The sequence below is a fragment of the Panicum virgatum genome, chromosome 7N (assembly GCF_016808335.1).
Source record: "Panicum virgatum strain AP13 chromosome 7N, P.virgatum_v5, whole genome shotgun sequence".
NCBI classification, from domain to species: Eukaryota; Viridiplantae; Streptophyta; class Magnoliopsida; order Poales; family Poaceae; genus Panicum; species Panicum virgatum.
In genome coordinates, this window is record NC_053151.1 from 45,292,450 (window position 1) to 45,305,987 (window position 13,538).

The window sequence follows — 13,538 nt, forward strand, 5'->3', positions numbered from 1 at the left end:
AGGCCCTGCTCTCGCTAGACCTGTGCGCGCAGCGCTAGCGGTGGGGAAGGCAGAAAGCAGCTGAGGGAGAAGGGAGATGTCTCCTGAAGAGGAGTACCTGGATGAGTGCTTGAGATGAGTGAGGATGAGAGGAGAGGGTGCTGGTTTATATAGGCACGATATGCCTTAGGTTCAACGAACCTGGACATCATGAATGGATTTGATGAGCGGCAGTTAATGTGCCTCAGGTTCAACGAACCTGGACGTCGTAAAGAGCCTTCAATGTCCGGTCATTAGTGACGACATTAACCCTCTGTTTTAATACTCTTTACTGCAAAACATCCTTCTCATCTCAGCACATCACGTCGCACCGCACCGCACCGGCACCTGCACGTCACGTCCGGCCGCACCGCGCCGCGCCGCGCCTCGCCTCGGCCTCGGCCACGGCCACGGCCCCGGCCCGGCCCGGCCCGGCGAGGCGAGCGAGAGCGCGCACGTGTGGTTCACCGTCCTCCTCTTACCGGCTTCACAAGTGGTGTACACGAAGTCCACCTTTTAAGTCGGTTGAGATCCTCCTCAATTCCCGGTACGGAATTAAGCATTGATTCCCTAGCATTAATAGTGGGCTTTAAATTCTTTTAATGCTTTAGAAGTAATGGGCCAAGCCCATTACTCCAACAATCCCCACCAAGAAATTCAAGCCACACTAGAAATACCCTCATTCCCTCATTGATATACCAGTATTCGACAGAGACTGTTAAGTTGAACTTCCATCTAGGACAAAGGCTACACTTATTCACAATTGTGCAATGGACTATGCCTTGAATTGCCAGTTTTGTGCAAACAAGTTTGACCAGAGCCCTACACTGGTACTAGGCTGCAAAAGCATCCCCGTGGTTTGGAGCTTATAAGTCATACTCCAGGCCCTTCATGAGTTTCTAGAGAATACCCAATTCTCATAGACCATGACCAGTGGTCAAACTCATATAGGTGTGTTCCTTTCAGATGTTCTGTAGGACAACATCTTTATTTCAAGAAAACAACTCATTTGTTTAAAAGAAACCACCTGGCACACATTAAGGTATAGACCAACCTGCCATACAGATTAGAAGAAAAATGCACCTTATACACGGAATGAGCCCTTTTCACAAATGTTCTCTTCTCACAGTCAGACTTTAGTTTGTTTCACCATCCTAATTCACAGGATCTCCGATCACATAGGACAGGTTTCCACTATAGAATGACTCACGTGGGTCTCAAGCCCAATTCCATAGATGCATTGTCTATCACATTTCGTGAAAGACCCTTTGTAAACTGATCTGCCAGATTTTTAGCCGTCTGAACATAGTCCAGGGCTATAACTCCGGAGTTTCTCAATTTTCTGACAGATTTCAACCGCCTTTTCACATGTCTAGATGACTTCATGTTATCCTTTGAACTATTCACCTTGACAATTACCGTTTGATTGTCACAGTTCATTAGGATTGCCGGTAACGGTTTTTCAACTATCGGCAAGTCCATAAGGAGCTCACGAAGCCACTCAGCCTCAACAGTGGCGGTATCTAATGCTGTGAGTTCTGCTTCCATAGTTGACCTCGTTAAGATGGTCCGCTTGCAAGACTTCCAGGAAACAGCTCCACCACCAAGTGTAAACACATATCCACTTGTGGCCTTTATCTCATCAGCATCAGAAATCCAATTTGAATCACTATACCCTTCTAGTACCCTTGAGTACCCGGTGTAGTGAATTCCATAGTTCATTGTCCCCTTCAGATAGCGCATTACTCTTTCAAGAGCCTTCCAATGATCATCTCCCGGGTTTGAAACAAACCGGCTCAGTTTGCTTATAGCAAACGAGATGTCAGGTCTTGTAGCGCTCGCTAAATACATTAATGAACCAATGATCTGAGAATATCTCAGCTGATCTCGCATTATCCTTTTGTTCTTTCTAAGAATTAAACTGGCATCATATGGTGTTGAGACAGGTTTATAGTCGCTATAACCAAAGGGACTTAACACCTTCTCCACATAGTGAGACTGTGTAAGAATCACCCCACCATTGATCTCTTTTACCAGTTTTATATTAAGGATAACATCAGCTTCTGCCAGATCCTTCATCTCAAAATTTTGAGATAAAAACTCTTTGACTTCCTTAATCACATTAAGGATAGTGCCAAAGATTAGTATGTCATCCACATACAAGCACAAAATCACTCCTTCAGCCCCACCATAGCGATAGTACACACATCTGTCAGCTTCGTTCACAACAAAGCCGGCAGAGGTCAAAGTTCTATCAAACTTTTCATGCCACTGCTTAGGCGCTTGCTTGAGACCATATAAAGATTTTAACAACTTACAAACCATTCCTTCTTGACCCTTTGATACAAACCCATCCGGCTGATCCATATAGATCTCCTCTTCTAACTCTCCATTGAGTAAAGCCGTCTTAACGTCCATCTGATGAACAAGAAGACCATAAGAGGCTGCCAGGGAAAGTAACACTCGAATTGTGGTCAATCGGGCAACTGGTGAATAAGTGTCAAAGAAATCTTCTCCTTCTTTTTGGGTATAACCCTTGGCCACAAGCCTAGCCTTGTACTTTTCAATAGTACCATCTGGCCTAAGCTTTTTCTTGAACACCCACTTGCATCCAACCGGTTTACATCCATAAGGACGTTCAACGACCTCCCAGGTTCCATTAGACATAATAGAATCCATCTCACTCCTTACTGCTTCCTTCCAATAGTCAGCATCAGGAGATGAATATGCCTCTTCAATGGTTCTGGGTGTATCATCTATGAGGTATACAATGAAATCATCACCAAAAGACTTTACAGTTCTTTGTCTCTTGCTCTTTCTCGGAGCATCATTGTTATCCTCCTCAGGATTTTCTACAAGTGTATGTTCATTGTGTTCTATCGGCTCAGCAGAGCCATCATCCTCGATGAGCTCTTGCCTAGATGAACTTGTTTCATCTCTTATGGAAAAAATGTTTTCAAAAAATGTAGCATCTCTGGACTCCATTATAGTACCAACATGCATGTCAGGTACTCCAGATTTCACTATTAAAAATCTATATCCAACGCTGTGAATAGCATAACCTAGAAAGATACAATCCACAGTTTTAGGTCCAAGCTTACGTTTCTTGGTTATTGTCACACTCACTTTTGCCAAACAACCCCATGTACGTAAGTATGACAGTGTTGGCCTTTTCTTCTCCCATTCCTCGAATGGAGTTATCTCTTTATTCTTTGTAGGAACACGGTTTAGGACATGACATGCAGTCAATATAGCCTCACCCCACCATTCCTTGGAAAGTCCCGCTGTATCTAACATGGCGTTAACCAAATCCGTTAGAGTGCGGTTCTTTCTTTCGGCAACCCCATTTGACTGAGGTGAATAGGGAGGCGTCCTTTCATGAATAATACCATGTTCCTCGCAGAATAAAGTAAATAAATTTGAGAAATACTCGCCACCACGATCTGACCTAACTCTTTTGATCTTTCTCTCAAGTTGGTTTTCTACTTCAGCTTTATAGATTTTAAAGTAGTGTAAAGCTTCATCTTTTGACTTCAACAAATAGATGTAACAAAATCTAGTACTATCATCAATCAAAGTCATGAAATATTTTTTACCACCTTTTGTCAACACTCCATTCATTTCGCACAAATCGGAATGAATTAATTCTAAGGGTGCCAAGCTCCTTGCCTCCGCGGTCTTATGAGGCTTACGAGTTTGTTTTGATTCAACACATACATGACACTTAGAATTTTTGACAAAAGTGAACTTTGGAATTAAGCTCAAATTAGCTAAGCGCATCATACAACCAAAATTAACGTGACAAAGCCTCGAATGCCAAACATTTGTTTCATCAACGTTAATAACATTGTATGCAATTTTATTACAAACATCTGACAAAGAAAGACGGAACAAGCCTCCGCTTTCATAACCTTTTCCAACAAAAGTACCAAACTTAGACAAGATACATTTATTGGACTCAAAGACTAATTTGAAACCATCTCTACACAGTAGAGAGCCGCTGACTAAATTCTTCTTGATGGTGGGGACATGCTGCACGTTCTTCAGCTGCACGGTCTTCCCCGAAGTAAACTTCAGATTTACCGTACCAACACCAAGAACACGCGCATGTGATCCGTTCCCCATCAGCAAGGAGGAAGTCCCGCCGGTCTGGTAAGAAGAGAATAAAGAAGCATCAGCACAAACATGAAATATTAGCACCAGTGTCAACCCACCACTCGGGTGAACCAAAGACTGAAAGAACAGTAGGTAATAAATTACCGTACCCCGAAGTTCCTCCAGGCTCGCTAATAACCATGTTGGCGGAGTCGTTGTCTTTGCGGTTCGGACACTTTGCAGCAAAGTGATCCGTACTAGCGCACACATAGCAAGCTCCCGTCTTCTTCTTCTTCTTAAAGTGGTTGTCTTCTTAGTCTTTGGTTGGTTCTGCGGTGGCTTTTTCTTGTTCTTGTGGGAGTTGTTCTTCTGAACAAGATTGGCACTTGAAGCACCAACAACTCCTTTCCCACGTATGTCCTTTGCTCTCGTCTTCTCCTCAACATCAAGAGTCCCTATGAGTCCATCTATTGTGAACTCCTGTCTCTTGTGTTTTAGAGAAGTAGCAAAGTCCCTCCAAGAAGGTGGCAGCTTAGAGATTATACCTCCGGCCACAAACTTATTGGGTAACACACATGGGGACTCTTTGCTGCAATTTTTGAGATCTTTTGCCAGAGTATGTATTTCATGAGCCTGTTCCACTACAGAACGGTCTTCGACCATCCTGTACTCAAGGAACTGCTCCATGATATACAACTCACTCTCGGCGTCAGATACTCCATATTGAGCCTCAAGAGCATCCCACAATGCTTTGCCAGTTGGCAGCCGGATATAAGAATCCACCAGATTATCACCGAGAACACTAATGATCAAGCCTCGAAAGAGAATATCAGCCTCATCGAACGCACTCCCTTCCTTTGGAGAGAATTGTTCAGGCTTACCCTCTTTCACATGGATCACTCTCGATAGTGTTAACCACAGTATAAGCCGCTCTTGCCAACGTTTGTAATTTGAACCATCAAAAGGTGGTGGTTTGATTGATGCAGCAAAGCTAGATACCGAAAGCCTATTAACACAATTAGGTTTTTGGATTGTTAGATATCTAGGCAATTTTCGGTATATTTTAATTCCAAATATTAATATCAATTTCATGATATAGATGAGTGATAATGTGTGTACAAGATATGTGCATGTGTTCATGTTATTCTCACTAATAAGCATGAACAAAGAATTAAACCAGAGTAGGTTTAGTAAGTACCCCAAGGCGGGACCAGTGCCGGAGGCACCGGTTGCGCCGTTACCAGCTGGAATAGACATGCTATTCGACTGGTCTTGCTCGAAGTAGCCGAACTATGTCGATGCAGGAAGATGTTCGCAGTGCAGTCCCACGAACGGTTACGCCGGGAAGTAGACGAAGTAGTCGTTCGCACGAGCGGTTACGCCGGGAAGTAGACGAAGGAGTCGTTCAGGGAGCGAGCAGTCGCGTCAAGACGCTTCCCAAAAACCTAATTGTCCGCGTCCCGTGCAGGACCTTCAGTGAGCAGAGGTTCCGGAGGCCCTGCTCTCGCTAGACCTGTGCGCGCAGTGCTAGCGGTGGGGAAGGCAGAAAGCAGCTGAGGGAGAAGGGAGAGGTCTCCTGAAGAGGAGTACCTGGATGAGTGCTTGAGATGAGTGAGGATGAGAGGAGAGGGTGCTGGTTTATATAGGCACGATATGCCTCAGGTTCAACGAACCTGGACATCATGAATGGCTTTGATGAGCGGCAGTTAATGTGCCTCAGGTTCAACGAACCTGGACGTCGTAAAGAGCCTTCAATGTCCGGTCATTAGTGACGACATTAACCCTCTGTTTTAATACTCTTTACTGCAAAACATCCTTCTCATCTCAGCATATCACGTCGCACCGCACCGGCACGTCACGTCCGGCCGCGCACCGCGGCGCGCCTCGTCTCGGCCACGGCCCGGCGAGGCGAGCGAGCGCGCGCGTGTGGTTCACCGTCCTCCTCTTACCGGCTTCACAAGTGGTGTACACGAAGTCCACCTTTTAAGTCGGTTGAGATCCTCCTCAATTCTCGGTACGGAATTAAGCATTGATTCCCTAGCATTAATAGTGGGCTTTAAATTCTTTTAATGCTTTAGAAGTAATGGGCCAAGCCCATTACTCCAACACAAATTCTGTAGGTGTATCTTATCACTGTTCTGAAAATAGTTCAAGGACCACAAGCGATCTGTACTTGAGTACTTTCCATGGCATCCAATGCATGTCCCAACAACTAATGTAGGCATCACTAGATATAACCCAATCGCAGTGTGGTAATCAAAACAAAGAACAAGCAGAGCTGCCAACCACACTCAAGTACTTTCAAAGAATCAATGAAGAGAGTACACATCAACGTAGCATGTTCTACTCAATTCAACAGAGAAACTAGAAGCATAAGTCAGGATTTCCTCAAAAAAAAATCGGGATTTCCTCAAGAAATGCAGAAGTCAGGATTTCCTTTTTAAAAATAAAGAAGCGGTCAGGAGCCAAATCCACGTGAACTGAGTCCAATGCTGCAATGCACATCAAAAGTTATACACTGGAGTTGCTGGTCTCAGACAGATTACAACCCCAACCACAAATTCAGGGAGGGGTATTAGTACTATGAGCATATCTAGTCTGCTCTAACGATACAAGTGAAGGCTACAATAATACAAACAAAAGAAAGTGTCGATTGCTTTTATCTGTGAATTAGACTGATCCCATGAGAGCAAGAAAAGCATGCGACAGCCATATTACTTTTATTAGTGATGGATCCTCTACACAGTTACAAGCTGCAGCCTTGATTCCAACGTGGCATCCTTGTCGAGATCCCTCACATAGTGCTAAGAAGACTACAATTAGGATATGAGATGGCAGCGAGGTAAGAACTTTGTTGCATATTCCGATATTCGCCCGGATGGAATTCACTGGGGAGGGAACCAACCACTGCCGCAGAACTTATCTGATGGCCTTGGCATTGACAGACCAACATGATTGACTTGCATTTGGTTTCTGTTACCATCATAAGCCAAAGAGGACCAGTTGGTTGTGGCCCCTTTATTCAAGTTCTGAGGTGGAATGAAGTAGTTTCTATTTCCATCATAAGCTGAAGATCGATATGCTAAAGTGTCATTATGAACAGGAATATCACCCATCAAAGTCCTGAACGCAAACACAAGGCATGGATCTGACCAGACGTGTCGAAATAGCGTCGACAGGGCAGATCCAGACATATTATCAGAGGTTTCACCTTGTCCAACTTGTTGCAGCAGAACAGGTGTCTCAGCTGGAGCATTGTGGCATCCAACACCTCCTGAAGAGTACGGGACTGATGCTCCTTGAACTTGATTGGAAACTGAAGGGTATTTGTCCTCAAACTTTTCTGAAGAACTTGCGGTAGGTGTTCCATCTTTCATCTCAGAAAGTACAGAGGAATTGGCCTTTCGCCCAGGTTTTTGGACTTGCTTTTTTTGTGACTGGTTGGTGATGTCTGAATGTGTGCTAGGTTCATCTCTTGGCGTATTATTATTTGCTTCCTGGCTAATCTTCAGTGCAGCTAAACGAGGTGATGATCGAAGAGGTGTAGCAATCCCTTTGACGGGTTTAGTTTTGCGTTTCTTTTCCTTTGTTTTCTGCTCCACATTCGTTCCAGCTCTGGTAACAGATTCAGCTTTCCCTGGAGTGTGTTCTATCGAGCCTGATTGGATGCTCTTGGACTCTGCAGCTTCAACTCGAACAGTTTCCCTTTGGACATTTCTCAGTGTGTTGGTACCTCTTGGTATATCATATTGATTAGACTCAACAGCTGTATCTGGTTGTGCATGATCTGACGGTTTCCCTGTCTGAATTTTACAAAACAAAGATCAGCAGTTGTAGTGGCCAACACTGAATGAGAAAAGGCAACAAGAAAAAGAATCCCTCCAATTCACTTAGTCGGAATACAAAAGCCACGGCAGAAAAGCACCATAATAATTTAGCAGACCTATATGTCAACATAAGATGCATCGTATGCAACAATGTTTGTGTGTTAGTGCATATAGGAAATCTGAAATACTAACTATAATCAAACTCTGTGGTGCTTTGCATCACTATATAATCCCAATATTGTAGAGAAATACAGGTGCAGGTAAAGGTCAAAGAAACAACTTACATGATCAGATTGGTCCCCTGCAGTATGCAGGTCCTCAATTTTTCTCTTGTTTGGCAACGTAACACATTGACTGATGTCTCCAGATTCAAGATAGCGGTACACATCCTTAAGAGAGCGAAATTCATATCCATTGATTGGGTCAATATAGAACTGTGAATAAAATGAATCGACCAGTTACAGTCACAGAACAAAAGGCTATGCAGACAGTCAGGCATCAGAATGAAAACCATAAAATATACATGTTAGAAAAACAAGGCCATCAAGGTGCACCCTAATGTTACAGCCATGTTTGCCATCTCTGTTTCCTCCTTGGTGGGCGATGGACGATCGGCCCTCTTCAGGAAGGATCGGTGGCTTCACGGCAAGTCCATCGAGGACCTGGCTCCGGCGCTGGTTCCCTTCGTGAGCAAGCGGGCACGCTCTAGGAGGGCGGTTCATGAGGCCATGCAGGATTTGCACTGGGTGAGCCACATTGGCGGTGGGTTGTCTGTGCCAGCAATCGTGGACTATCTCAAGCTTTGGGATGTTTTGGAGAATGTCCAGTTGCTTGAAGACCAGCCGGACCAACATCTTTGGACGCCAGAGAGCTCGGGTTCATACTCCGCACGTTCGGCTTACGCCAGGTTCTTCGTGGGCTCAACCACTTTTGAGCCGAGCAAACGTCTTTGGAAGTCGTGGGCGCCCCTTAGATGTAAGATATTCCTTTGGTTGGCCATGCTCAACAGATGCTGGACGGCGGATCGACTGGAACGTCGCGGGCTACAACACCCGGACAGTTGCCTTCTCTGCGATCAAGAGGAGGAGACAATTCAGCACATCCTCACATCTTGTGTCTTCACCAGACAGGTATGGGCAGCCGTTCTTGGAAAGATCGGCCTGCTGCACCTGGCCCCATCATTGGACTTTGACATTTTCAAAGATTGGTGGAGATGGGCTGCGCGCAGGGTGCCTAAAGCTGCTAGGAAAGGGCTGAACTCCTTGGTCATCCTCACATCTTGGTCGATCTGGAAACTCCGCAATCGTTGTGTCTTCAATGGCTGCCACCCGGACATCCGACTCATCCTGCGGGAGATAGCTGAGCAAGCAACACTGTGGAAGATGGCGGGGGCAAAGGCGTTGGGGGAGCAGCTGCCGTAGGGGTGTGCTGCAGCGAGGAGTGTGTGGTTGTACCCTTTTTTTCAGCTGGCGCGATTGTAACAAAAAACTAACCCAGGCCGTGGATTCGGCATTGTAATTTGGACCGTTCTTTCTTCCTATTAATACAACGACACACAGTTCTCCTGCGCGTTCGAGAAAAAAAAGAAAAACAAGGCCAAAAGAAACTTATCAATTTGAGACATTTTCACAATTGAATCAGGGGAACAACAATTTACCATGTCACCCTTGATTCTAGATCCATATCGATTCTTTCTAGGTCTGCGTTCTTTCAACCAACCGTCAGGCAACCCCTCTCCAGCAGGCTCATACTTGCCATCAGCCTAGGCAGGTAATAGCAAGTGGAAATTTAAAGAAAGCTGTCGATTAGGATGGTCATATAAAAGAAAAACAAAAAGGAAAGAGTTCCAAATTTATATACCATGGCAGTGGGTTTTGCAAGAACAATCTCACTTTGAGTTATAGAATGAGAGCCCTCACGAGAATCAATAATTATGCCTGGTTTAGAAAAAGCGGAAAACCCTGTTTAGCTCAGAGATATTGGATGACTCACTAAGTCATGCAAGGAAACGTTAGGTATGTTTTGGACGTATGCATGGAGTGCATTGCGAAAATAGCGTAGTGTGATCAGTATTTATGTTCTTCAGTCTTCAGTAATAATGCACTACCTCATGTGTCGCACTAATAAAACCAATGGAACAAGGGAAAACACTCCCGTGGAGCACTTAAGCACTACTTAGAACTTTAGAAGACACGGCATGGCTCAAAATGAACCAGAGCAACTGAAATTATATTAATCCACTCCTTACTTCAATTCACCCATTCAGCTTCGGAAAGAGACAATCTAAGCAAATCCTAGAGATGACCTATTACGCTCATGCTAGTAGTGAACAATTCATAGAAGTGTGGACCGAGGTCCCTGTATAATCTAGGATTCTACAAAAATCAAAACACTCATAACTTGGTGGGCTAACGTACCTAGCAAGTTGCATTGAAGAGTAACTGGATTGAAATCTTAAAATAAAACTTTAAATACCTAAGTTTGCACGAACAGGCACGAGATTATACCTAAGTTAACAAAAAAAAAGCCTAACTGAAAGGTCCCTTTTCATGAATTTGTCTTTTGCGAAGTAACTTTTTTTACTATCCAAATCGCACATTAGCATGCGCTGCATGTCCAGCACCTCAAAACAATTCAAGTAGGAATCCTAGTCTGGAGCTATTTGACAGGCAGAAACTAATGAAGCACTGGACCAAGCCACACATGACCATCAAGAACGTATCTTTTCGCACAATTTCTGCTTCCAGATCCAAAATCTGATAAATATATATCACCAAACTAAGAAGTACAGAAGCCACGGAAATACAATCACATGATATAACCAAGGAACCCGCCCGTGTTCTCCAACAATCCAAACTCTAATTTTTGCGAAACCCAAAGAGCCCCAGTGGCACATTAAAAAAAAAGCTAAAATACAAGTTTTATTACACGCACGCACACTGACTGGCTGGAAATACCAGCACGGGCCAGCAAGAAACAAGGAGACGGAGTAAGAAAGAACTCACCGGCCGGCGCTACGGCCCGGCTGCGGCGCCCATGGAGCTCGGTTTCCCCGGAGATTGCTGCCGACAGGAGGAGAGGAAGAGGAGGAGGACACGGCAAGGTAGCTGTTGCTCCCACTGCTCCACCTTCACGCACTGGGAAGGAACCGGAGGAAAGGCAGCAGCTTTCTTTTACCCGCGCCCAGTGCCCTGACGCCGCCGCGAGCCCGCGACTTTTGTCTGCTCCTCAAGATACGATGAGGTGAGGCGTGGTGGTGGTGTCATGTGCTGACTGTGACACCGTCCTTGCCCTTTGGCTCCTTGCAACATTAATCTCTTGCACAGGCACGCAGCTGACCATTTTTCCCCTTCCTCGATCTCCTTCGACTCTCTTTTTCTTGCCAACCACGTGTGAATCAGGCAGGACAACTGCAAAACAGTCATCAGCTTGCTTCAGAAAGAATTCCCAAGTTCCCAAACACTTTTCTTCTCGTTTTTCTGCCATTTTCGGGTGGTGGTGAACTGGTCGTGTAGTCTGAACTCTGAAGGTTAGAGTTCAGGTCCTGTTTATATGCCACCCCGTAAACACAAAAACGCAAAATTTTGCGAAAAAATTTTGCTAATTTGAAGTACTAAATGAAGTCTATTTACAAATTTTTTTGCATAGATGAGCTGTAAATCGCGAGACGAATCTAATAAGGCTAATTAATCCATGATTTGCAACAGTGATGCTACAGTACCATCCACCCACTAATTATTAATTAATCATAGATTAATTAGCACCATTAGATTCGTCTCACGATTTACAACTCATCTGTGCAAAAAGTTTTATAAATAGATTTCATTTAGGACTTCAAATTGGTAAGATTCTTTTGCAAAATTTTTTTGAAAAAGAACTAAACACGGCCTCAGTCAATGTTGCTTCTGCATCTAGCATGATGTGGCAGTTTTGCAGCATTACTAGCAGTCTAGTAGTCACAGATACTGGTTTACTACTAAGGGTGTGTTTAGATGGGACGAAAAAAAATTTGTGATGAAATCTTGCTAATTTGTCACATCAATCACCATAGTGAGGAAAGGTACCCTGCCAAGTGCCAGTGTGCCACTCCTCAGTTGCCCCCAATTATTGGCCTCATCCTCCCAAAATCAGCGCCTGCATCCTTTCACGACCAGACCGCACGGATAAGTTACAATTAGGCTTTCTCCAACCATTCCCCCCATCCAACTCCCCCCAAACGTACTATTTACTATATTTTACTACCTCCCTCCAAAAATTCCTCCCCCTATAACTCCTTCTCTCCAACCATTCCCCCCATATCTATTCTCTCTATATACTATCACTCATTAACTAACTATTTATTTAACGTTTTTGAATTTTAAAAAAATCATACAGTATTTGTATTGTCATAATACATATTATCATCGTGTTACGGGGCTCAAACGGGATTAATATCGCGAAGAAACGGTGTGATTAGAGATATAGAGGGAGTTTCAACTCTCCCCATACGTGGGGGGAGTTCCATCTCTCCCCCTACGCAGGGGGCGCTTTAGGGGGAGCTGTTGGAGCGCTGCTCCCCCCAAAGCCCCCCTACGTAGGGTGGGGGGAGCTGTCCGGGGCTCCGTTGGAGCTCGCCTTACAAGTGCGGCAGAGGCTGAGGGGAGCCATGAAAAGCATGTCAAGTTCCCCCGAAATTTACTGTAGCGGGGTGAAAAAACACTGTAGCATATTGTATCACGTTTCGTTTGTTTGTGGTAGATATTGTCGTACCATAATCTAACTAGGCTCAAAAGATTCGTCTCGCAACGTACATCAAAACTATACAATTAGTTTTTTTATTTACCTACATTTAGTACTCCATGCATGGGTCGTTTACTACATTTAATGTTTTGATGTGATGGAGATGTGATGTTTTTGTAGGGTTTTTGGGGAACTAAACAGGGCCCAATTCACCAAGCAGGTCATATCCACCAATTAAAGACTGCCGATACAGCAAAAGCAAAGGGTTTCTGAAGGACACATGAGTCAGTCAGAGAGAGAGGGAGCACACTGGCAGACAGCAACAGGAACGTATAGAGGAATCCGTTTCTCTGTAACCCCCCATCTTTATGAAATGACACGGTTAGTCGAGGGAGATCAACAGATGTCGACTTAGCGGGTCATTAGACCTAGCCTTTGTGTTGCAAAATTCAAAATTTCAAATCTATCACATCAAAAGAGAATTTTACATACATGAAATATTAAATCTACACGAAATAAAAAACGAATTGTATATTTTGCTTGTAAATTGAGAGACGAATCTAATGTATTTGCTACAGTGCATGTGCTCTAATGATGGATTAATTAGGCTCATTAGATTTGTCTCGTAGTTTACAGATGAATTCTGTAATTAGTTTTGTAATTAGTCTATGTTTGATATTTCTAATGTGTAAAGATTCCATTTTAAAAACTTTACAAACGCAACTAAAGGAAGCCCTAGCTTTTCCCACATGCTCAAACGTGGAAAACGATGGATTGATCCCACACCCTTGCTACGTTCACTTCAGCTGCCAGGCTGCCACACTCTCTTTCTTCTGAAAATAAACTACCACACTATCTTTTTTTTTATGAACGAACAAC

At 44.1% G+C, this 13,538-nt stretch overlaps 1 protein-coding gene across 1 annotated transcript; it reads right to left on the minus strand.

The window, feature by feature from the left end:
- Positions 1–6,574: 6,574 nt before the first annotated feature.
- On the minus strand, positions 6,575–11,426 carry LOC120681315. The gene is made up of 6 exons (XM_039962823.1): positions 11,324–11,426; positions 10,946–11,167; positions 9,801–9,877; positions 9,598–9,702; positions 8,225–8,374; positions 6,575–7,916 (listed from the first exon to the last, which is right to left on the minus strand). Exons 1-6 carry the CDS (start codon positions 11,424–11,426, stop codon positions 6,999–7,001), a joined length of 1,575 nt encoding a protein of 524 aa, XP_039818757.1. The 3' UTR covers positions 6,575–6,998.
- Between the last annotated feature and the right edge of the window lie 2,112 nt (positions 11,427–13,538).